General features: G+C 39.3%; 1 protein-coding gene and 1 long non-coding RNA gene across 4 annotated transcripts in view; one reads left to right on the top strand and one right to left on the bottom strand.

Moving 5' to 3' along the window:
• Nucleotides 1–20,711, top strand: part of PACRG (parkin coregulated) — a 250,324-nt gene extending 229,613 nt beyond the window's left edge. For all 3 annotated transcript variants that reach the window (XM_040598958.1, XM_040598956.1, XM_040598957.1), the window contains one exon: nucleotides 20,371–20,711. In XM_040598958.1, the coding sequence (XP_040454892.1) occupies nucleotides 20,371–20,531 (161 nt within the window). In that variant the 3' untranslated portion in view covers nucleotides 20,532–20,711. The remainder of the gene's footprint in view (nucleotides 1–20,370) is intronic.
• Nucleotides 705–18,941, bottom strand: LOC121090426. The gene is made up of 3 exons (XR_005828548.1): nucleotides 18,433–18,941; nucleotides 17,931–18,047; nucleotides 705–4,012 (listed from the first exon to the last, which is right to left on the bottom strand). It is a non-coding gene; the product is annotated as an uncharacterized LOC121090426 (long non-coding RNA).
• Nucleotides 20,712–26,809: the final 6,098 nt, after the last annotated feature.

Raw genomic sequence — 26,809 nt, 5'->3', positions numbered from 1 at the left:
CTCATTGAGGTCAAGATCTAGAGGTCTAAAAAGTTCATTTTTCCCTCACCTTACTACTCCTATTTTTCCTGAAACCAAACTGTGCTAGTGATTTTAAGATTCAAATAACACTTCTTTCCTGCTAGGTCAATAAACCTTGAAGTGAGTATTGGACTTTTAATGGTACTTTATAAATTATTCTTTAGAGTTTATATTATAATTCCAAACATTCCAGGTATATTTTGCTAGGTGTTTTTAAGATGGTAACAGGATTTTTTTGTTGTTGTTTCAAAAAATAATAAATTAATTAAACTTTGGGAAAAACTCTTCATTTTTTGTAATTAAATAGATTTGGCCAGATCTTCAGCTCATATAAATGCTGTTCAGTCCAAAGAAGTTTTCTTATGGTAGTTGTAGTTTAACTTTATGAAAAAAATAATCTAAAATTTTGTCCTAATATTTTCAAAGATTCTATTTGGCTCAAAAGATGGAAACAAAATGTGCATCACTCAAGATAACAGCTCTGAGGCTCTGAGGGACAGATAAGCATGTTGATTACAGACTCTGCTCTTCAAATTATGGTTCTACACCCTTGATAATACAGTTCAAGAGCTATCTGTTGATTTGCCAACAGAAGTGCACTAAAATGCAACAGTTCAATACACAGCCATCTTTACTTAATTTCAAGCTTTTTAATTGAATGTCAGTCAATTACACAGTTATAATCCATATCTTATTACAAATACAAAGTACTATACATATGCATTTTAAATAGCACATTTTCTTAACGTAAAACATTTTCCTTTTCAGAAACCATTGCTAGTAAGTAATCAATTGTGATTATAGTAACAGCCACAAAACATTTATTACTTAATGTGATTATTTAAATGTAAATAAACAAAATAAAATCCCCCTCCTATCTTATTTTCTATTAAACCAACATTTCCCAACCTTAAATACTTTTCCATGGTGAAGTATTTCTCACCTTCTCATATAAATAAGGCTTTTTCAATGTTACCTATCATAGGATTTGAGTATTTTCCAAAAACTAATTAGACTCACAATAGCTCAGCAATCTCATTTATTCTTAACCTCACCTTTTCCACCTTGATCCATGTCCTATTTTCTGCTTCTTAGCTGCTTTGTATAGTGACTATGAGGATACTAATTTGAAGTGAGTTTTCAGCTTTGTTCTGAAAGCTGAGAGAATTGTGGTCAATCTAATATCCTCTGACAGCAAATCTGAAATCTTTTGTTCTGTTTATTGAATTAACCTATATTCTGCTCCCATGAGCTTTGTTTTTCAGATTGATAGATTCATGACTAACACAAAAGAGAGCAACTGAGGATGACAGTCTCCTCACAGAGAAATGTACCCTGCGGTACAGGGGAAAAACATTTCACATTTAGGGTAGAGACTGTATCTTTGGCCTGGCAAGTTTAAAGGATACCAATAATCAGAGTTTGTTGGACTTACATCAAAGTAATATAAACATCAGTAATTCATTCAGGTAGTTTGCAATGAAAAAGCCATGGCCTAATCTTAGTACAGCTGGCTAGGGTACAGCTTTATAGTCGGTCTCAGGTGGAAAAAGGCCTTTTCCAAAATTGTGAACTAATCAGTCATCCATGACTGATTTCACCATTCTCTGACTGAATGCCAAGTGATCCAAATGGACTGCTTTGATGGCCTAATTAGCTTGAGGATCCCACAGTATAAGGTGATATGTTGGAAGATGATCACTGTAGTAAAATTTAACAGAGTATTCTCTTCTTCTCTGGTCATTTTCTGTCTTGATGGAATCTGAATTTGTACAATTGCTCTATCATAAGAGCTGATGTCTGTGAAGCACTAGGGAAGGTGAAAGCTGAGAATGTTACACACATTAAAGGTAAATAAACCACATGATGGAACTATTGACATCAGAGATTATGGACTCTCACTGTTATTCCGCAATGAAAATATTCCTGCCAATATAGATGTTTATATTAAGGATGTTTATTTAAAGATTTTTTTTTAAGTACTCATAACAGCAGAATTAAACGGAAAAGATAATTCTACAGGCATCATATGCATTTTCCCTATATTCATAGACTAATTAAGGAATGGGGGAGACTGTGATTCTTTTAGAAAATCAAATACAAAATTCTATTGATGCTTTTTACTATTGAATAGGTACTATGAAACATTAAGAAATTGATGTCCATATTGCATTTTTAATCTGCTTTATGGAATACTTGAGAAGTGTGTACAACATCCCAGTATTTGTTTGTAGTAGTTACTTTAAACTATTTCAGGGAACATATGATTGTATATAAAAATACTTAAAGTTCCAGCTGAATAAACACTCACGTTTCCCATCAGCTTCAAAGGTCTACAAATATACTTTGTACACAATTTAAAGTGAAAAATGTGTATTAAATCCATCTGACCTTTTTCATTTAAAATGCCATTCTACCTTATCTAAATTATATATGTTTTGGATCTTTCTGTATTAAAAAATTCTTATTTGAGGGATGGAAACTTTCATACATAGAATTTCTCCACAATATATATTTATAGGCATTCAGATAGGTTTTATTATAAACAGCTATTGTACCAAGTGTGAGTTCACATGTCATGGATCCAGAATATATGGCTAGTAAAGCTGTTGTGAATGGCCATTAATATGTGAAACATTATTTCTGGGTGTTGTAGGGGAGACAAACAGAGTTTCATATCAGGATATACATTTTCTTTCTTTTCAGATAAAATCCAATTACATTCTTAAAGCATTATTTCTTAACTATCATGGTTTTATCAACTATCGTTAAAATGTGATCTTAAGTTGTTAAATTAAAAACTTAAGCTGCTAAATGAAAGTATATCCACTTGCTGCAAGTACTCATTTAAAAACAAAGCATCATGAATTAAAACCATATAAGCAAGAAATGGTTGTTTGACATAGGAAGCTGTTAAAGTGTTGAACTGTTAAACTGTTAAAAAATTCTAGTGAATATTGCTGATGATGCTGAAGTCAAAAGAACAATTTTTTTTCTTTATGAAAGGAATGTGATTTGCTTCAAAATAAACTGTGTGGTGCTAATCCTTCTGAAAGTAAATGAGAACATTTTAGAAATATACTCTCAGAGACAAGAATGAATGTGTTCTGCTTTACATTAATATAAAAAACAATTTCACAACATGAGAAAAAAGTTAATCCACACTCCTATTAGCACTTCACCCACGAAAATCAAATCATGGCATTTGATCTTGCTCTCACTGAATTCAATGTATTGAATTTAACAGAAAGACAACCTCATCACAGCTAAGTCCAGCACTGGCCCTGCTGCTCTAATTAGACTTTAACAATATTAGTTTCTTTTCTCCCCTCATCTTTTTACTTCATTTCCCTTGACTGGAGAGCAATTTCACCAAAATGTAGTAGACTAATCATTAACTGGCAGCAGCATATAGACTGAAGTATTAAATTGACAATCACAGCAGTAGGATACCAGAAATTTATAGAAGCATAACAGTTTCTTCTGCTGGTTGTGTGATAATTGTTTTTCTGCTCATTTACATCCAAAAGTAATTAAACTCTACAACAAAACTATGTACTGTAGTGTTGGTGCAAAGTCTGGTGTTTGGAGGTTATGCAGAGATTCCATGAAAACATTGTGATGGGAACTGTTGTTCTTTTGTGCTGTCACTTCCTAAAAATTTGCAGAAACATACCGCTGAAAGAATTAGGTCACACAAAATGTGGCCTAAGGGCTTCTCCTTTCCATTTTTCCCAGTGGAGTTCTACAGCTGATGCGATAAAAACTGTTCTACATCAATAATTTTTTTAGTTTATGTTTCCTGAAAAATTTATTTGGCTTATGGAAATAAACCATCTTTATCATTCAGTGGGAAAATATCCTTGTCTTTCCTTCCAGATCTGGTTTCTCAGTACAAGTGCAGTGGTGTTACAGTACCCATGAAGTTGTTTAATAAATGTTGGCAACTGTAATGATCTTCTGAATCTTCTTCAGATGGTTATAGTTAAGGCTGTGCATTAAAAATACATGTCACAGTGTTGTAAGAAAAAGATTACAGCAAACTTTGCTTTCCTCGATATTACAACTTACATATAAATAAATACAACTTCAAAGCTCAGAAATTTTCTCTCTCATGACATTTCTTACCAAAGTCTCACAGTGTTTCATGTTCACATGTGCCTTTTCCTGTTAGAGGGATAATGGATAGCTGTTGTTCTCTTGTAATTTTGGTACTATGAAAAAGTTATGAGATAACAGCATAGCTAGTACTTTTTGTATTGAAAATAAGCTAATTAATCACTGTAGTGGGCAAAGAAAAGCTAACTCCCTCTCTCATTTAGTCTTCTGAAACTCAGTGATTCACATGGTGAGGCACGAATATAGCTCACAGCAGTATTAGGCCCTTCATTTCTTAATACTTTGTACACGCTTGCCTTGCCTGCTTGCTTCTTTAGTTAGGAAATGCTTTGATATAAATAAACACACTTTAGTCCTGAATTTTCAATTACTTACACACTTGCATGACAGTTTCCTGAATCAGACCTCTGTGTGCTTATGAAACCAAGAACTGCATTTTATATAGCATAAGATTTATCTTATTGAGAAATTTTGCATTAATTTTGTTGATTGCCATTTTCTGAAGGTTAAATATCTTCTTTATCTTTCTTTTCTCCTCCTTTTTCTCAAATTTTTGGGGGTTTGGGTTTTTTTTGGTAATATCTTGCTTAAGCTTACAAGGTTACAGATGATGCCAACATTTAACTTATGTTTGTTCACTTTGCCTTATGGCCACAGCAGTTTTTCTTGAATATTTGGAAGATACTCTTGTGAGTGTGACACAGAAACACCATCTTTATGTAATTTATATAGATTGTGCCCTACAATAACACCTTTAACTGTTATTGCAATACAAAGAAATAGAAAGATGAAGAATACGCTTTTATCACTTTTAGATCAGTTATTATGTCTGTAAAAACATAAACAGCCATAAATAAATGAAGATAGATGCAGAGTAACCATCTGTTAGGAAGTTAGTTCAAGTCAAAACACTTAAAACTTGGCACCGTAGATATATTCTGTATTTAGGCATTTAAATATCTAGCCTCATGTACAGATGTTCTGACTCACTCCAGCCTTCATTTGGAAACTGGTAAGGGCTCAGGATCAGCCCGCTCAGGTAGCTGCCGAAGACTGGATTCAGGTGCTAACCTTTGGGTCCCTCTGAAAACATTGGTACGTGTTCACAGTCTAACAAAAGGTCTGTCTCACAGCTTCTTACTTGCCAAATCATAAGCACAGAGGTCAGAAGAGCCTTTCTCCATGAGTAGCTAATATGATAATTGGGTGAAATCTCCCTGATCAAGAAAGATGCAGATTTAAAACCACATAGGCTCAGCATTGCTGGACTTCATTCCTGCTTCCTGGAAGGGTGCTTCCCCTCCAGCTTTTCAAACAATTAAAGCTAAGGCAGCCATTGCTGCCCTTAGTCACCTTTTCTTTCCTGACTTCCAAAAACGCAAGGCTTAATGGATCGCAAGGTTATTCTGTTCTGTAATTCTTCCCCCCTGACCTCAACTCCCATAACTTTTAAAACTTGTTTTCCAAATTCAGTCAAACTGGAAAAGGGGCAGAGTTTCTGGAAAAATAAGCATCTGGGTAGAAAGGAGAGGTCCAATTTTATGCCCATGATGAGAGAAACGTTGGTAGGGTATACAACACAAAAACAAGCCTTAGCTTATACTATCTTTCAGCTGGTAGAACCTGTAGGAAATGAATTATTACTGCAGAGACCTGTAGCACAAAACCAGCACACGTCCATGGGAAACAGGTATCATTACTGTCTTGTGGCACAACTTGGTTTTAAAGAAATCATACCATCTTACCCAGAAGGAATGACAATAGGTATCTACCCTCAGGAAAATTTCTGGGCTGTAGCTCCAAGGTGGATGCAAATATTTGAGTCTTGAAGAAAAGCAAGATTTAGACACTGTTCTGCTTGCTGTTGCCCACTTGCTGCCTCTGTGGGACTCACTCAGCAGCCCTTCACTCATCTGAACACTGTTCTTGGGGATGTAACTCCTACTTTATGTGGTGAGGTAAGTCTAGTGCAGCTCTGCTGATTCTCCTGCAGAGCCCATGGGACAGGTATTAAGTGTTACAATTCCTAACTTGGTCTGAAATTTCCATTCTGACTTTAAGAGATTTATACCGTGATGTTGTCTCCTACCCTGTGTCTCTAATCCTGCCTGACTCTTCGCATTTGTCTTCCAAGGACGTGTGAAGTCAGTCTGTCAGCTGAAAATTGTGAGTGCTGTCGTTGTTCCTCTCCTATAAAATCAAGTTCTTATTGTACCATTTCCCCAAGAGCTAGAACCATAACCCCTATTTAAGCCAATCTGAGCCGCTAGATATAAATATATTACAATAGTGAGGATATGTAAATAAACTAATATTAGCCTGACTTCTTCCATGACTTCTGAGTATTCAGTGACAGTGGTTATAATCTCTGCCAGAAAACTATCAGCAGTTTCAGGAGCTGTTGAGGCAGATGGCTGAGGCACTAGGTCTAATAACAAGCATGCCTAAAATGACTTACTGACTCTTTCTGCATTTTTTTGATGTTAAGTAGAAAGGAAAGTTTATGCCTCTCCAAAATGAGGATATTACCAAACCAGCAAGAGATCTCTGGTTCATGATTTTTTATCCATACAATTAAAAGGAAGGAAGACAATAGAAGAGGAGAGGTCTCAAGCACTGGGAGGCTGTAGGTACCTCTCCTCTCATGAGCTAATAACAGCTTCAGTTCACATTCTCTATCTTAAAAAGTCAATACTTAAGCTGATATCACACATTCTTGTAGGAGCCCTATACTTACACTAATAAGGTTGACATTCCCTTCTAATCATTTCCTGAAGAAAACTTGTAAGTAGTTGAGAATCTTACTCAGAACTGTAAAGCAAAGATATTGGGTCCTAGCTACACACATGCAGATAAGTCTGTCTATCTTTTCACCATGTTTTGCTACAAAATGCCAGCCGAAACTCAACAGGCTCAGATGTAACATTTATTGGCATCCAGTGTGATACTTTGAATTACACTACAAAATAACTATGCTAATCCATAATGCATATAGTAATATAAATCACAACCTTTATGGAGCATACTTAAGAACATTAACTAGCCAAATGGCTTCCCTTCCTCCACTTTTTACTTATCAGTGAAGCACTCAATAAACTTTGGCTGTGGTAGGCTAAGTGATTCAGGAAGAACTTTCCAGATATTGCCATTCAGTGGTGAAAGTTCTTGGTGACTCATGAATAATTTTGTTCACATGAATTTATGGAAACCAGTATATGTTATTCTTTCCCCTTAAAATAACATCCCCTAGTTTCTTTCAAAAGTCATCATTCTGCACTAGCTGCTTTTGTCCAAAAATGCTCAGTGATAATTTTCTGAAGCAGAGTTTGTTACTCCTGAGTTAGTGCTTCCATGGGTACCAATTCAGCACTGCAGCTGCAGAGTTGGATCAGAGACCTGTAAACTCACCACAGTGATTAGCACTGAACAATGTAAGAGGTGAAACAGCCATCTGTGGCCTGCTGGAGGGAGGCGATAAAGAAATTTTGTGAGATGTTACTTCTCCCTTTCCTCTGGAGGCTGACCCTATCCACGGAGCAATAAGCATTTCAGGAAAACTGCAAGAGAGTATTACTCTTGAAATATGTTCCACTTTGATAATAGTCATGCTGTCTTACAGGTTATCTTTTCAATGTGTTCCAAATTTATCCAAAAAAAAAGCCCTCATTACTTTCCTTGATAGGAATGGCCATCTCATTGTTATTAATGTAAAGCTAGTTAGAATGTGTGCATGTATTCTCAAATCATCCAAGTGTGAGAAAGCATATTTAAATTGCCAGGGAAGAATTTTCTTGACAGTTTTTTACTTCTGTTCATTATAATACATGAAAATGCAAAGTTACAAATATTCAACCACATTGGGCTCTGCCACGCTATTTAACTGTTTTCTTGGCTGCTAGTTATAAACCTCTAGGCTAGCCTGAGTTGACCAAGAGCATTCAACCCTATTACTTGGTTCTCTTGACTCTTCCTCCCTGTCCTGACATTTGTGCGTGTGTGTTTATGAGCTGTTTTCCTTCTGAAGATGAACAGTTATAGGCTTGTCAGGCACCAGGGCTGGAAAGGCTGTAAGATGGGTGAATGATGAATAAAAAAATTAAGAATGCAATTACCAAGTGTAGCTTGCTTTAGCTACATGTTGGAGAATGTAAGTGGTCATATTTGCCAGGATTGGCTGGAGAATAGCAAGTTAAAAATTTTCTAGTTCTGTGCCTTACTGCTCTGGCACAGCAACATGTGAGAATAGCAAACACTCAAATGACCACTGCAAGGGAGATGAACTTGCTGTAACTAGAACACTGCCATCAGCCTATAGATACATAATATTTTCAGCAGTTTAGGACAGGCAAATACAAATTCATCTGAGAAGCACAGATTCTTTTTCAAGTTTTACTGTTCAGGTTCACTACTTTTTGCAATGAAGTGAAAGGCTATTAAGAAAAGTGTTACAAACTGAACTAGAAGTGCTGCATTGTTAGCAGTTGGATATTTTCTACATGATGACACCTATACAGATATCATAAAGGTATTACTAGTGTTAACCAGGGTCCAATTTACCCTGCTGAGCATGTCATATATCCTGTTGACACTCATAAAAGCCATTTTTACTTCTACACATAGTCCCAGAACAGATAAGTTTAAAGGTCTTTTTCAGTAAATGTGTAAAAACAAGTACAGCCTTAAGAGATTAAGTGTTTATGGATGATTGCCGTTCGTCAGGTGTGATGTGAGAAATAGCAGCATTATTTTTTGCTATATTCATCCATGCCAACACAAAAATTGTATCATGGACACTATAAATCAGAAAAATATATCCTTAATTCTTTCTCCAACAACTAGGACCTATGATCACCTTTTATTTTTTCAGAAAAATACTATCTGGAATGAGGAAAAAGGTACTGAATTAGCGGTTCTTACTGGAACAATACCATTTTCTTAAAATAATGAACAAAATTAATGAAGCAAAATAAAATAAGTATATAATTTTAGAGAATTTTTTTCTATTAACATATTGCAATATATATGAATAATAGTTTTATCTAAAAAAAAATGCTATTTCCCATCCTATTGTGTTGTGTACAATTACTTCTTTGTTCTGAACAATTGTATTTAAGCATCACTAAAACGCTTGTGTTTTAATAATTTAACACTGCAATACCTTTGTAAAAAAGTTAGGTGTACTTTTTAAAAACAGTCTGGAGTCTATGATACCTATAGCGGCATAGTAAATAATGATTTTATATTGGATAGTAAACGAAGTAATCATACACAAGTTGCATAAGTGGCAAAACCCCAAAAGGTTTTGCTGTGTATTGCAAGAGTGTGTCAGTCTGCTAAATCTCAGTAGGTGGTCTAAGCACTGCATCAGGTTACTGGAAAAACATGTAAATATCTTGCCTTTGTCCATACATACTGATGTTATCAGAAGAGTAGTTTTAACTACCATTGCAATTCAGTTTCTTTCTGGTTTTTGGTTGGTTTTGTTGTTTTTTTTTTTTTTAATTTCAGCTAAGTGGTTCTTCTTAGACAAATTAAAATAGACAATTCAGAAGCTCACAGTACCAGCATGCTGCACTATTTGAGTCCCTGCAGTCTTGATGACAAGCTAGACAAATAAGCAGTTGTACCTGAGATGTTTGACTTTTAGTAACCATTGAGGTGGGCTATGCAAGTTTCACAATGTGCCACCAACCAATCTCCCTTTCACTGATTTATCTCATGAAAAATACATGTTCAGAGAAACACATGGTTTCTCAGTTCATTTAATATCAGTAAAAAGTGCTAAAGGTTTCTGTAAAGGAAGTATTTAAATGCCAATATTTAAAATAATATTTACAAAATTAGCTTATGGCAGAACAAGATTTGAAGAACTCAGTAAGCTATACTGGAGAACTCTCATCCCCATTCCTCACATAATTCTTTCTTCAGCTTACTGCTTAATAATTTCAAATCACAAAAAGATGCAAAGGTTAAGTTGTTTGGGATGACCACCTGCTGTATTTTCTTTTTGTTCAGCTATAGTGTCATGCTAGTAATAGTATGTCCTCAATAATGTGTGTACCACAGAATACAGAAGTGTCTTCTTGGCATTCAACATACAGTCTCTTCAAGAATCGCTTCAGAAGACTGAAGTGATGTACAAGAAGAGTAAGTTTCTATAATCTGAGATACTGGCTTTTTTGCATGTATCTTTATTTCCTCCACCTACAAGAAGGGCTGGAAGGAGGATCTAGGGAACTACAGGCCTGTCAGTCTGACCTCGGTGCCAGGGAAGGTTATGGAGCAGATCATCTTGAGCTCTATCACACGCCATGTAGAGGACAACCAGGCAATCAGACCCAGTCAGCACTGGTTTATGAAAGGCAGGTCCTGCGAGAGAAAGGCCGTGGGTGTTGTCTACCTAGGCTTTAGTAAAGCCTTTGCCACCATTTCCCACAGCATTCTCCTGGAGAAACTGGCTGCTCATGGCTTAGGCAGGTGTACTGTTTGCTGGGTAAATAACTGGCTGAATGACCAAGCCCAAAGAGTGGTGGTGAATGGAGTTACTACCAGTGGTGTTCCCCAGGGCTCAGTACTGGCGTTAGTTCTATTTAATACCTTTGTCAATGATATGGACAAAAGGATCGAGCGCACCCTCAGTAAGTTTGCAGATGACACCAAGCTGGGGGGGAGTGTTGACCTGCCTGAGGGCAGGAAGGCTCTGCAGGGGGATCGGACAGGCTGGACCGATGGGCCAAGGCCAATTGTATGAGGCTCAAGAAGGACAAGTGCCGGGTCCTGCACTTGGGTCACACCAACCCCACACAGCGCTACAGACCTGGGGAACAGTGGCTGGAAACTGCCTGGTGGGAAAGGGCCTGGGGGTGCTGGTCAACAACCAGCTGAGCACGGGCCAGCAGTGTGCCCGGGTGGCCAAGAAGTGTCCAGATTTGTATCTGAAACAGTGTGGACAGCAGGACTAGAGAAGTGATGGTGCCCCTGTACTTGGCACTGGTGAGGCCACACCTCAAATCCTGTGTTCAGTTTTGGGCCTCTCACTACAGGAGGGATGTAGAGGTGCTGAAGTGCGTCCAGATATGGGCAATGGAGCTGAGGAAGGGTCTGGAGGCACAAGTCTGATGGGGAGCAGCTGAGGGAACTGTGGTTGTTTAACCCAGACAAAAGGAGGTTCAGGGGGGACCTTGTCACTCTCTACAACTACCTGACAGGAGGCTGTAGGGAGGTGGGGGTCAGTCTCTTCTCCCAAGTAACAAGTGACGGGACAAGAAGAAATGGTCTCAAGCTGTGCCAGAGGAGGTTTAGATTGGATATTAGGAAAATCTTCATTCAAAATGTTGTCACCATTGGAACAGGCTGCCCAGGGAAATGGTTGAGTCACCATCCCTGGAGATGTTTAAAAGACGTGTAGATGTGGCAGTTTGGGACATGGTTTAGTGGTGGGCTTGGCAGGGCTGTGTTAATGGTTGGACTCGATGATCTTAAAGGTCTTTTCCATCCTAAATGATTCTGTGGTTCTATGATTCCCAAAGCATTACAGCTTTCCTTATTAAATTCATTTTATTGTGAGAAAACCTCAGTCATTCAGCACGTTGGGCTGGATGCTGCTGAGCCTCTTGCTTTCTTCATACTTGGGTCCCTTTTGAATCACAGGTTAAGCAACAAAAGGTGTCAGTATAATTTAAACAACAAGAATCATAGAATCATAGAATGGCTTCGTTTGGAAGGGACCTTAAAGAGCATCTAGTTTCAACTCCCCTGCCACAGGCTGGTACACCTTCCACTAGATCAGGTTTTCCATTTAGAGTCACTAATGAAGTGGTTGTTCTTATTCACTTAACTTCACACTTAATGCAAGGAAAATGTTGGAAAAGATAAATACAAGACAGTTTTGTTAAAGATTCCCGAAGCTTTAAAAAAAATCAAAAATCAGACCATATGTTGTGTATATGTGGTTCCTATATTGCTTTCAAAAGGCTTCAACTTTCACAATTCAAAAGCTGTGAATCTGCAAAAGACCACACTTAGGGGACACAATTTTTCTTTTTTATCTGTTTGACATTCTTGTAAGTAAAGATTACACATTATGACACATTTTAGTTGTATAAAAATTGGCTTTTTTCTGTTTGCTTGAAAAGCTGTTATAAATTCAAATGTATGCTTTTCTTAATATAAAATGAATAGCTGTTAACTAGCTTTTGATAAGTATTTATTTTTATGTCCTTCATGTTCACCATAAAAGGAATGCAAATTCCTATCTTGGGAAAGTAATTTTTATTTATTTATTTTTTTAATCTGTGATATGTGCTGATCCAACTGGAAAAAGTCAGAAAGAAACAGTAATCAGATTAGTCAATTTACTTAAAAAAATATGTATTACAAAAATTTAAGGAGACATCCTTATGCTTGTAGTATAGATATTTAGGGGAGCAGAGTGTTCCTTTCTGTCTGGCTTGAGGATAAAATGCACATTCCAGTTTCTGTGCTAGCTGTCCTTTAAACTGCATAAATTCTGTCCTTGTCCCACAGCAGTGAAAGATATCTTGGCAAACCCACATATTCATTCATAGCTTTCATCTCCTTGTCCCTTCTCAAATCTCTGCTAAAACACCCTCTGTTGACTTTGGGTTCTTGGCTATTTCGCTTAATTAGGGAACAGAAAAACTAGAAAACTGGCAACCTCAGGCATATCCAGCAACTTATAGGCATATCTAACAACTTGCTCCCATAATTTTGATGGGATTTTTTTTAATACATTGACCTAGTTTTTGTATGGTTGCATTCCAATGACAATAAAGGCCTCACCCTTCTGTCACAAAGTTATGGAAGCAGTCTTTGAAATCATTTAGTTGTCAATGAAATTTTTGATGGGCAAGCTATACCAAATAGGGTCTTTAAATGGCAATGACTTTGAACAGTGAATTTAGACAGGACAAATTCCATTACTATGTGACAGATGTACAAACATACCAACAGTTATTAACACAAAGTAATAAATTACTGAGCTTTTTGCTTGTAAAGAAAAAGCTAGGGATTTTCCTTAAAAGGATTTTGGTTATATTAATGAAAATCTTCCAGTGGGGGAAGGAGGGTGGATTGTCAAGCACCTTGAGTTTAAGTATGAATAAACTCAATGTTAAAAATTGTCTGTTGTAGGATTGCATTTCATGTTGAAGTCAACGATCTTTAAAGGATTTGGGGACTTTAAGCTTTGTCACTTTGAATTAAATTAAAAAATAATTTATGTTTATTCCACACATATACAAAGATTTGGTTTTCTTTTAATTCTTTTCAGGTTAATTATGCTATATTTGGATGAGAAATTAATGTGATGAACAGATATATTTCACATCAGTCCAGCGAAGCTATGCAAATTTTGCATACACACACATGATTTCCAGCTAAAAAATAGTATTTACTTTGTACTAGCTTATATACACTCAAAACAACTGGAAGAACATCAGATTCATGTAAGCAGTGTAACTTTTCTTGCATTTTAAGCATGATTTGTGACTAATGTATAATTTTTGAACAGTAAACAGTGTACCAAGGCCACAGAGATCTCAGCCTCCAGGTTCTGTTCCCCTGTTGAGCACGTTGTTTATCTAAGATTATTTAATACTACTTTGTTTGATATTGATCAGTAGCACAAACATAGGCAAACTTCAAAGTCTAAATTTATTGGAGAAGGTTAAGTACTCATAGAGGAAAAAAAAACACAACAATATTCTCTTATTTTTTACTTTATTGGCCAAATAGTTTGCTAATATAATTTGTTACAAAAGCTGTGATTTCTTTTTTGGTTTTGTAATTCTATTTGGAAAAAAAAAAAAATAGTTCTGGGCTTAGAAAGGATTACATCTGATGTTGCGAACATTTCCTAGAAATGGAAAACTGTGATAACAGCTGCTGTCTTGGCTCATTTTCAGTTGGGTTTTTTTGGTTTGTTGGCTTTGGGGTTTTTTTTATACTGCAGCAATTTACAAGTAGTTACAGCTATCTCTAGTAGGCTTACATCATTAGTAAAACATTGTAAGTCAGTCAAATGCTTCCTTTCCAATCAGAGCACTTCCTCCACTTACTGAATTGTTGACTTTCTGAACAGTATTTATAGTAACAGCACTTACATTTTAAAATAAATGCTAATTTATGAAATAACTAAAAGCTAGCTGCATATGGAAGATAACTTTAGACAGAATCTGTATTTTATGCTAAAGCAAAATACCTTCAATGAGAATCAAGGAAATCTTGGAAGCATCTTAGATAGATAATACCTAGCTGATTTATATCAAAAGTATAAAATTGTTTTTTCTAAGACCTATGATAAGCAGAAACATCTCTGTAAGAGTGTTCTTTTAGAATTCCAAGCATACATATTTCTTCTTGGATTGAAACATTCTTCTGCAATCTCTGCAGTATTGTAGCATTGTAAAGCAATAAACACTCTGTACTAGTGATGAAAAATAGAAGGAAAAGCCAAGTAAAGCAAAAGACAAGGAACTCTTAAGTGTTGATAGTGTCAAAAAACAGGTCTGTGCATATTCAAAGATTTGGTCTCCTTGAGGTATATTAATACTTTCAGCTTTAATGTTTTACAGTGTTTTGAAAGATACGTGTTAATAATTTTTAAAATTATGTTTTCATAGTTTCAAATCAGGGTGTTAATGAAATTTTATTAATTTTTCAGTCAAATCTATGTCTCTTTCTTCAGTATATGATTAAGCTTTCAGAAGCAACATTACGTATGCAGGTTAGAATCTGTTACCATGCTAAAAGTTTAAGTTTGTTTTGTATCAAAACAGGTAATAATTCTCCCTGTGAAGTTTGTGACTTCAGCAAATCCTCCTTTTCCAAATGCGTTTTAATATTTCAGGAGTAGCACTTCCCTTCATCACATTTGAAATGGCTGGTGAAAAGCTGTGCCAGCTCCAGGGGATCTCTGCACCATTTCTTGTTCTGGGATTACTCTGCACTGAGCAGCTACAGATATTTCACCCTGAGCAACCTGACCTAACTTTGAAAATGGAGCTGACTTTGAGCAGGGCATTTGGACCCAACGGCTCCAGAGGTTCCTTCCAACATAAATTACTCTATGAGCTCATCTTTCCAGTGCTCTAGCTTTGGGACTGGCCTGCGTGAGGCCAGTTTGCACTTCTGTGTACATATAATCTAGACGTGTCCTAAGAAACATTTGGAGCTGGTGCTCACATTGCTCTGAGCCCTCAAGAATGGAACACTGGGTGTTCTGTCTGGGTTAATAACGACCAGAAGTCATAACCTCCTGGTGGCTCTTCCTTCGCCTGAATGAAGTTAACCGGCAATCTCTCTCTTTTTTAGCAGACGGGGTTTTTAGAGTCTTACCCTGTGACTTTTCATAGACTTCAATTAAATGAACAGGGAGACCGAACTACCTCATGCTTCCTGGAGCTGGCAATTTCAAAGCACAGCTCTGAGTCACGGCAAGAGGAGCGGTGCAGAGGAGCCCTCCTCCCTCTCGCCACACTGACTCATCAGGGGCTTTCATTTTCCACTGGGTCAGGAAGCCAACACCTTTTATGACAATTAAACTAATCCTAACGAGAGGAGTTTAAAAAATCAATTAAGCTCTGAACTGTACCTAAGCAGTGAACCTATGTGATGTGGATGCTGTCATAGATGCATGTCAATCTATAGCTGAAATCAGCTTTCATTTATTTCCTGGTATTGATGCTGACTCCTAGAAGAAAAAAGTCCTGAAATTTTCCACCAAATATTATAATGCTAGTTTGTACTGCTTAACTGTATGTTGTTCTGTGACAAGCTTTACTATAGAAATACAGTTCAATACTGAGAAATACATCTGCACTTTACAATCCTATTACTGTTGGGTTTTTTAAGTAAAAATCCTACTCAGTTTGATGGTTAGCGTGCTGGATTCCTGTAATCATTTTAATTGCTGAAAATACCTGTGGGTTTAACTAGGATGAACTGAGCAGCTTAAAAATTATTTTCCTGTAGTTCTATTTTACCTGTGTTTTATTTTCATCATCTACAATAAAAAGTCAAAAAGCATGATCTGTGACTGATTCCTTCCATGACTTGTTCCAAGACACTGTATCTCTCTTTCTCAGGATTCAAAAAGGGAGGAACGATGCCTATCATCTTTCCAAATGGTTTTATCAATTTGTGTACAAAAAAAAAAACCCAAAACCATTAAACAAGAGCGCTCTGTTTTTAACTAGTAGTAGTTCAAAACCTTCTGCTAGGACCCACTTGTTTTGATACAAGCTGAAATATATGTGTGCGTATAAATGCACTTACAAGTTCATCAGTAAAGAATAAAGGAATGGCCTTTGAGTTACAATTTGACTGAAAACTGCTTAAGCTGGGCACATGAGGTTTCCTTCTCAGTCTCTTCAGAAATGTCTTTTTAAGTATTATTCTGTACTCTAACAATAAGCATTTGTCAGACTTTTAACATTTGGGAAAATTCTAATATCCCAAGATCTATGACAACCCTACAGTAACAGGTGTATGAAGCTCTGGATTTATTTTGTGCTTTCTGTGAAGCAGAACCTTGGGAACAACCACCACCAGGAGCCAGATCTGGTGTCTGTGAGGTACCTCCAGAGAGGTATGATGGCATATTTGGGGTATTAAACACCCTGTTTTCAAGATCTGGCCTGCCTTGAAGTGAAATTTAGTAAACTGAAAGAACATCTTGAACACTTTCAGATGCTAACAAACGTCTGGAGATAGGAATAGGTCTGACTGAGCTTTAGGGGTTGTTTACCTTTCTCATCCACTCTAGGACATCAAAACTGCCATATCAAGCTCTAAATGTATTGACAGAAACTTGCTTGCCCTTTAATGTGATACAATTTTGTATTTGCAGCATTAGCCTCGTGAAATTTTGAAACGCAATGAGATGGAATACAAATAACACTAGAGTTTCTTTAATATCCTGAATCATGACTAGAAGCATGTCTAGACTCAAATACAAATCAGGTTTTAAAGCAAAATTCAAACCCTTCTCCATTCCCTGCCAAGCACTGAGTTCAGTCCCTGAAGGTCTGAGCGGGGCTTCCTCGGCTACGGCAGCTGGCACCGACAGCGCTGAAGGCAGGGCAGGGAGCGCCGCGCCAGGGCTTGGCATGCTGGGTGATTTCATCAGCCAGCACAGGTCTTGACAGGTGCAAAGCCTTTCACTTCACTTTAAGGACCATGAAACCCTTGATGCATGATCTAGGAGACTGGGAACAAACTTTTTGATCCAGGAAGGCAAAATGAGATCTTTTCCTCATTGTAGTCCTCTAGATTTGTTAGTATTCCTTCAATGTATTTCTTCTAAACACAGAAACATTTGCTCTGGAAAGTGTTCTTGATGCATGCTGAATTTGCCAGACATCTCACTTTAAGACAAAGATATGACAAATGTGCTTCCTAGCGTTTTCATGTTGATTTATTCTCCCTCACAAAGGACAGCTTCATAAAGAGCTCGAACCAGATCCATGTTCACACTTTACATGTGCAGCATTTTTGTAGCTGACAAAGTCAGCTTCTCAGGCAAACTGGCTTGGAAATAAAGTCAAATGAGAGAAGGGCATGCAGAGACTGCCATACTTCGGTAGCTAATTTTTTCCAACTAATCATCATTATTATTATGACTAGATATTTACCCTTAGGTGCATTGGGAAGATCATTCTGACTCATCCATTTAGTAGATGTTGTCCTGTTGGGTTAATGATTATCTTTTTTGTCTGAAAGATTTGTTAATTCTTATAACTGCATAGGATAGCTGTTTTAGTACTTACCAGGTGACCTCGATGCTGACATAACCTTTCTGGTACTGTTGATTGTAGCTTGTGTCATGGCATCAATGTGAATTACGGCTGTCTTGAGGATACAAACCTTCATATAGCACAGATGGTCTGTAGGAAAAAAAAAAAAAATGTAATGACAATCTGCACATCACACATTCAGTCTTCCCTTACAGACTATTTCCTTTATCATTGCCTCATTCTCTTAGGCACCATTTAATCAAGCATCTAAGGCATCATATAGTGTACAGACTATGTTCTATAATAAAGGCTGTAACATGGGATTCTGGAAAATACCTCTGCTACCAGCATTATCATAGCATCTTGTCAGCCTCCTCAAAACTTGCTTAGCAATGTATTACTATTACTCCCAGAAAGCTGAGGTTTTTACTACGTCTTTGAAAGAACTATGAAAGCTGTGTAAGCTCATTAGCAAAGCCTGTGTGTAGGCTTAAAATAACAGGTAATAGACAAATGGTTGGAAAGTTGGTAATACCTTTACATATTTGCCAAGACTTAGGTCAAGGTTCAGGGCTTTTGTTGCTCAAACCAGTGAAATCAGAAATACCTCCGGGTATTCTGGGGAGTGCTGGCAGTGCACATGCAACACAAGTGATGAGGCACAGTCGATCTCAGTTGTTTCCTGCAAAAGCAAACCATGTGTAGACTAAATTGCTCTCAGTTGTGACGTGCTATGCTTTTTGCATTTGTATTCTGTATAAGCCAATCCTTTTATTTAATAGCTCTTGGTGTTTTCTGTGCATTCTCATAATCTGTTATTTCTAACATTACAGTAAATTAATTGTAGTAAATTTTGATGTCACAACCCTGGCTTCTCATGTCAGTGAAATAAACAGTTAATATACAAGAAAGTATTTGTATGCTTGAGAGTAATTATCACAAAAAAATTACTGCCTTTTCACTCAGAAGGCCAGTCCTTGTTTGTCCCATCTGTATTTGTGTAAACATTTTACAAAAAGCAAAGTGACACAAATGTGTGTCAGCAGTTTGACAAATTGATATACACATAGTGAACTTGGAGTGCAATCTGATATTTTACAGGAAAATACAGCAAAAGGATGATTTTTACCTGCTGTCATCAGCTCTTTCTTCATGAGCATGGTTCTTCAGTTTTTACTGGCAACAAAGTCAAAAACTTCAAATCCAGATCCTTGGGCTTAGATCCAGGAGAGGATGTGAGGATGGGTGCAGTTGTACACCTACATGCCCCTGACCTGGAGATGTGGAGGCAGCAGTGGGGTCAAAATCTACCCTTGCCCTCATGTTCACTGAGTTTCTAATGTGAAACCAGGCACTACCCAAGAAGTTGCTTGCATTATCTTGAGAAATATGTCCTTTGCTGGCTGGCTGAGAGTGTCAATAAGCAAGCAGCATTATTGGGGATGCTAAATGTATGACCTGGGCACATTGCCACCACTGCCCAGAGTGAGACCACTGAGGGATTGCATGTGGACTGTCCTACATCACTGTAACAGCCGCTGAACTTGGCCACTATATAGCACCCGATCTGAGTACATTATGCTCCTACCAAATTATTTTTTCACCTAAGTCTTGGAATATATCCATATTAAGATAGTTTTCAGAATATTGATTTAAAACAAAATGAAATATATTTTCCTCCTTTAAATCTCTGAGCATCATTGCAGGTGAAGTTGTTTCTTATTCTTGTATTTTCTGTTACAGTTGTTCACGCTGACTTTTTTAAAGAATTATGCTACGTGCATATGGATGTGTGTCACCCTTCTAGTCCGTGTTAGAGAAAGCAGCAGTAAATGTTACTGCATCTGGGGGCCACAGTACTTTGTCCTTTTGACACTGACTTAATTTTGCACATTTTTCAGGGAGCAGAAATTGAATGAGAGCTGTTTTATATTGCAAATCTCTCTTTTAGGCCACATGACGTCTCCTCTAACAGAAACAACATAAGTGTGTGAATATGATGGAACATGGAACAATCCCGAAACAATACCTCTTTAAGATTTCAAACCATAACAAGTCTAGCTTAAGTCACATTTTGTAGATAAGCATTCATGACTCTGGCAGTAGTATTTTGTCCTAAATAAGCAATATTAGAAATAAAGAAGTAATGGTTTTAGGAGATTAACTGTGTAAGAGAGAGTCCATGTTCATCTTATAAAAGAATGTTTTCTTTATTATTATTTGGATTTTTGCTTAGCTACTGAAGTTAACGAGTACATAAATTTTGAAGGCATATGAAATCGGAGCCTGAGCAGCGCCTTAAAGAGATACCAAAACCATCCTGTTTTCAAATTCAGCTCCGTTTAGTGCAACAGAGTGAAGTTTCTAATAGAGGCACAGTGACTGACCAGCAACTGCAATATACTGCAATATCATTTCAAAGCATAACAGTAAAATTAATATAATTCTTGTTTCTCTCTGTTTTATTAACCAGTTAATTCAGGCGATGGAATAGACTACGGCCAGCAGAAGTGTGAAAACATTGGAGACCTGATCGAAGAGACACTGGAAGCCTTTGAACGTCATGGTGGAGAAACTGCTTATATAAACATTAAATACATGATCCCTACTTATCAGTCATGCATATTAAACTGAGTTGTATCAAATGGGATGATTCCATGTGTTCTAAAAAAACTGTATCTGACATTCTATGGCATCTTGTTAGTCACGCTTTTTTTCTCTACAGCTGCTAAAATAGTGGCTTCTGGAGCATTAGAGTGTTAGCGCTATTGTGAACAAGGCTTTCCAATACATAAATAGTGCCTGTTCCTTTGATTACAATGGTGTACTGTGCTTGTTTGTTCCCTGAAAGAATCACTCCTTTATAACAGAGCTGACTCGAGCAGGAATCGGAGTTAAACCTTCACTTGTATAGACAATAAAACTATAATTTTCATACGCGATTCAGCAATTGCTGTTCTGTGTCCGCTTGCCCTGAGGGTGATGTCAGAGGCTGTAACAAGAAGAGTTTATGCTGACTGCTTAATAGGTGTTTGTCATGGAAGAGAAACACCAGTTCAGCAGTGCCTCTCTAGCAGCTGTGCTGAATAATGTGCACTGACATACAATAAAACTGTTGAATGTATATACCAATTGCAGCAGGAAAATTTATATGGTCCATTATAAGGCACTGTCATTAAATGAATTCATGTTTCATACACACTCCTGATCTCAGCTTCCAGGTGTTTACCTTTTCATGGAACTTGGGTTCCTCATGGTAAACATCAGGCATAGCCACGGTTTTGAAAAAAAGAAGCCCAGAAAAAACTTCAATAAATCAGATGGAAGATATCATGTAAATAATGTATTTGTCCCTAATGACACTGTTAATCTGGGTAAACACAGAATATACACATATTTTTAAAGGGCACTGGGTTTTTTTTCTAACTGCAAGGTTGCTGTGGCTTTTCTGTTATTATTATAGTATATATTGTACAATGTAACTATTGTTACAGGAATCCCTTACAATTTCCTACTCAATTAGCTTCTCCCTGCATACTCACACCACGGAATTGATATAATTATGGATTTAAGCAAGGCTATTGAGATTGACTTTATTGCTTTTTAAGCATTTCTATGGAATAAACCTACAAAAAATAAAACGAGTTTTACAATTCTCAAGGACAACCATTTAAAAATACCAAGTCAGCTCAAAACAAATCAGGAAATATGAGATAAAAACCATGAGATTTTTAAAAGTACTGACTTTAGGTTCATTTGGCTTTTATTCTGGTTTCTGGAAGCTCTTAAAATATAAGCAAGCTGTACTTCCAAGTGTTTCTCTGTAACTGCTAGAGCTCAAAATGCACTCTTTGGTGTTAGACACATGAGACTTTTTCCAAGTGCTTAGCCACATCCATGTTCACACCCTACAAGGCTTGCCTCTGTGAGAGACACAGCCCCTATGCTGCCCTGTTCTCTTGGGTGCATATTGGAAGCGTGGCCAGCACCTTCCCACCTGCTGAAACTCTAAGCTGAATCTGTCGTTGGACTGACATTAGACTTGCCTTTTTCTGTTCTCTGGGCTCTTCAGCCTGAAGATTTTTTTGTATCTTTTACTTCCTTCTCTTTCCTGTAATTGAAAAAAAAAGTTAAGAGGAAAATTTTTACTCTTCCTGCCTCTTTGAGGAACTGCAACATCAAAGGATGTCACCAGCCACGAATGCTCACCAGCCCCTGGTTGAGGCATGGCTGCTGAAGGTGTGCCTTTTTCCCAGGCTCTGGAGACCTTTCTTTTCTTTTACACATTGCCAGGGCTTCCCTCAAGCCTCTAGAGTTTAGACAGTGTCTATTCCTGTGACTAACACACCCCCGTGATGGATGACACATCCAATATGCTGCCTCACATCTAAGGTGTCTGTAAATCTTTCACCTCCTGGGCAGAAGGGAAGGTGAAACCTGGCTGCAGGCCCCTGTCTTGGGAAGTTCAAGAGCTTTGTCTTCAAACCATGCAGCAATGAGTCTAACAGGATACTGCAGGGGGACTAAGGCTACATCTTCTCTTCCAAAAATGCCTTTCTACACAGCCACCCTGGCACTATCAGCACAGCCTTCACAGTTTCTCCCCATTTCCCCTCAGCAGACCCCTGTCCTGCATTGTCCCTGGCACCAATGAGCCATACTTCTTCATTTACTGGCACCTATGGGTTTGGTTCTGTGGCACTGCAGGTTTCCCGCGAGTACAGAGTGTGCTAGAGACTGCTGCTGGGAGGGAGCTGCGTTATTCAGCTCAGAAACAAACCAAGCCCTTCATAAAAGGAAAAATCCCCAGCCACCTTTCACTCCTCAGCTATTTGTATTCTGTCCTTAAGAGAAAGCCCACTACTGCTCTTTGCTTGAGATCAAAAAACTCCTCAATAGCTGGCCTCAGTTCCCTCGCCGTTGGGCTCCAGCCACAGAGCTGCTCACAGAAGGGACGGTGCAGGAAAGGGCTCTCATCCCTTCGATCTTCCCATCACATCACTCCTCTGCATCCTGGCAGCACTGCTGAGGATGAGAGGAAGCTGCAGGCTCCTCACCAGCTTTGTAACTCTATTCCCTGACTCACTCTTCTTGCATCCACTCCCCTTCAGCTCCACTAGGACACAAGACTAGACTGACAGACATCATGGAAAATGGGTACTTTGTGCAGCTGCAGACTTGCCCAGACCTGATCCCCTCAGCTCTTTCTTGAAGATTTCTTTCATAAGACGTTGCTTCAGCAAGGGGTGACTTTATTGCAAATCATAAGGGCAGTAGAGGTCATGCCCATTCACATCAGGAAAAATAGGTTTTACAGTGAAGTGCTTTTACTTGCATGTTCAGGATGGGAACATTAGCCTCTATAATACTACTTCTATGCCTGGGCCATTGCTTTAAAAGTGAACATTCTCCCATAACCTCATTAATTCTAGGAACTGGACTGATAAAAAGAAGCATGATAAAAACCACCAGTTGGTAATTTAGGAACACTGAGAATAAAACTATGTTAAGATGTCATTTTACTAAGTCAAACTGTAGGCCTGCCAACCTTGACAGTGTCCCTTTAAGCATGATCAGCAGCATATTTATAGGCAATTACAGCACAGCTCAGAGTACTTTATAAAGCACAAGATCAAGGACCCAGGTGCTTAAGCGTATGAGTAACACTTTGTCATTCAATACACTGCTTAGCTATTTTACTATGCTCAAAAAATGGAATTGTAGTTAAAAAATAGCGACTGCCTCTCTTTTCACCAGATCATATAATTGTGGTCACTGACACTAGGGGCAAGCCAATCAACAGTTCCTAATTGCAATCAATTAAAAGGCACTCTGGGCCAGGTGTTTCAATGGGTATAAATTAAGCATAGTGCCATTAAGGGTAACTTGGCTTTACAGACTTGATGTGGTTTGTGCCTTATTCTGTGGTATTCTGCTGCTTTCTAGCTCTCCAGCAATCACAAGGTAAGGAGCACCAGTAAAGGCACCTGCGGACCCATGGGCTGTTAAATAAGTTGTAAGTGTTAGCTTTCTGGAACTATTTGAGATGTCTCCAGTTTATCTTGATTGTTGTGTTAGGTTGGCTGGTAGCTGTTTAGCTTGAAGAATAAAAAGAATAAGCTAACATCAGGGGGAAAAGAACAATCTACTTGTGGCAGCCTTTGTCTTGCATAAGCATCAAAACAGGAATAAAATAAAATCCTTTTAATGATTCCTCCCCAAAGCTGTGTAAGGGATCTCTGTAACAGGTTGTCACGGTTTTGGGAACTGATACTTGGTGGGTGCCATAAAGCAGTCGCTGTGCAAGCTGTTGAGCTCCTGAATGGTACAACTTGTCTGTGTGAGGCTGAGGGGGGCAGAGGGGGCTGGGGCTGGGGCTCCTGCCAGGCTGGGGCTGCCTGTGGAGGGGCAGAGCCTGGCAGAGGACTGGGCACACTGCTGCCAGCACCGGCGGCAGGGAGCTGGAGCCAGGCTTCTCGCTGGTAGCTTTCCAGTGTTTCAAAGAGATGGAACTGACAAAAGGAGTTTGAAAAAGGCCTTCCAGGAGTCAAATACAAAAGGGCTATGGGAAGCTGTAAGTGGGAGGGAAGGTACGGGACCCTGGCTGGGAGGGTGTTTGTGCGCGGGGTGCAGGGATGTGTAGCTGCAGCCAAGCAGGGCAAAAATAAAAAGCTAGAGCAGACACTATGTGCTTTCCTAATCCTGTCTGGAGACCCTCTGACTTCCAGAAAAGCATTCTTCAGTCTGAGGGGCTCCGCAGGCAGTGGGGCAGTTCACATTTTTCCACTCATCTGTAACATCCTGTGTTTTCTGCTTTAAATAAAAGCAGTGATGTTTGCGGGAAATCTGTACAAAGCCGTCTGCTTGCAACTGCTCGGAGCTGCTTTGTGCCTCCTGGAGACCGGGAGAGGAAGGTTCATGCCCTGGCAGGACAAGAAGTTCCCTGCACCGGCCCCGTAATCCTTCCGGCGTGTCAGGGGAGGGAAGGGGCGCATGTGGTGGGGCATATCTTGGCCGCGCATGTTCTTGCCTAGCGAATACAGCCTGGGTATGTCTGCGGGGCTCCTCACCAAGAGCTCTGCCCTCCTTAGGGCAGTGTGTCCAGAGGGAGGAAGGGGTCTTGCAGCACCTCTGGGGTGGTGGGTGCCCTCCGGCAGGGCTGCTGGTGAGGTGGGTGGAAGTCTGTCTGAGCTGAGGGGGACAACCTGCAACCTCAGGGAGGAAAGCGTATGTTTCCCACAAAGCTGGGAGGCAACCCTGTGCTCAGTATCCCTTTTGTGGTGCCAGTTTGGGTGCTTATTCCACAAATATTCAATTTTTACCAACACTGAGGAGTGAGCCAGGCAGCTGAGGAACCGGTCAGCCCTCATAAACTGCCAGCTGGTAACGCTGGGGGCCCTGGGCACAGCAGGGCTGTGTGGCGTCACTCGGGGCCAAGTGACGCCGGTGTGCCCAGCGTGTGCCGTAGCATTGCTCCCCTCTGCGTTTCCCTGTTAGCAGCAGAACCTGACCTTGGCCACCCTGCTGTGGCACTGGGAGGCCAGCTGTGCACCCCAGGGCCCCTTCCTCCAGTCGAAAGGGAGGGGGAAGGGGTGGGCTGCTTACCTTTTTCACTGACAGAGCCCCTTGCATAGAGCAAAAGCCTCCAGCTGTGGAAGAAGGGGCACCCTCCCCATCACTGGGGTGGCAGTGCAGGGCACAGCTGTGCTGGCGGGGCTGTGGCCAGGGGTGTTTTGGGGACTGCACCCCTTCTGCTGGCTCACGGGTGTGAGCACAGGAACCCTCTGCAGCTCTGCCTCTGTTGTGGTCTGCTGACCCTGGCTGATGAGGGCATGGGGTGAGAGGGGATAAAATGGGAACTAATCCTGGTGCCTTACAAACACTGAAAGAGAAGTTAAATCCCAGTCTCTTTAACTCTGTGTTGGGGAGGGTGGGTTAAATGCATTGAGGAAAGGGGGCATCTAAACAGGGAATCATAATGTTGGCTCTCTTATGCCTGTCTCAAGAAATGAGTATGACATACCTTAGTTTGTTAAATTATCTCAGCAATCCAAACTTCCTGTGTTCATCAGCATAATGTTTTTCAAAAAAAGTAAGAATCAGACATTAAGGCTGTTGGAAGGCAGAAGGGGAGCAGCTGCACATCAGCCTGCTCTGCTCTGTGGCACAATGGGAACATGTTGGTCTTGAGTCTCATCTCTGCATCTCTTCCACCTCTCGGGCCAGATGATCCACAACTTGGTAGACATTAATTGATGCCACCGTACTTAATACGATTGCAGATAAATGCACAGCTAATTTTGGTAGCATCATGTGAAGTTGAGTGTTGCAGCCACTAGCATCCATAACCACTGTAGCTCTGTGTCTTCCATGGAGTCATGCTGACCTTGCATGAAACTACATTGCGCTCTGATATGAGTAAAATGATCAAAGAAAACATGTGGATGAAGTCCTTGAAAAACACCAGGAAGCTCGAGGAGGAGGTCTGCACATCACGAGCACATCCTGTCAAGAACATGTAGAACAGTTGAGTGCCAAGGCCCACTGGGTATAGGCCAGATAAAATTAATGTGACATAAAGCAGCTACCTCATGTTGCCCGCTGTTGCATTAATTGGGGGGCCTGGCTTTAAATGTGTGGTCCATCCAACTCTGTGTCAGATTTCAATTTCTGTTTTCTGGGTGTAATTCCTAAGCCCTTCCTTAAGGAACAGCTACCAAAAAGCAGCTATGCTTACCTAACTCCAGCCCTAGAAGCAGGGAATGATATCCCTGCATCTCACCATCTCCATTTCGTGCATTAGTCCCATTATTTCTTTTTTCACTTGTTCTTGCTTCCCGCTTCTCATGGGTCCCTGTGGTGCTGTGCTGAGCTGGAAGAGATTCTCGGTGGGTAGGGAGGCAGCTGATGAG

This window comes from Falco naumanni, chromosome 6 (assembly GCF_017639655.2).
Source record: "Falco naumanni isolate bFalNau1 chromosome 6, bFalNau1.pat, whole genome shotgun sequence".
NCBI lineage: Eukaryota > Metazoa > Chordata > Aves > Falconiformes > Falconidae > Falco > Falco naumanni.
Note: the sequence above shows the minus strand (reverse complement) of the source record. Positions and strands in the feature narration are given on the sequence as shown.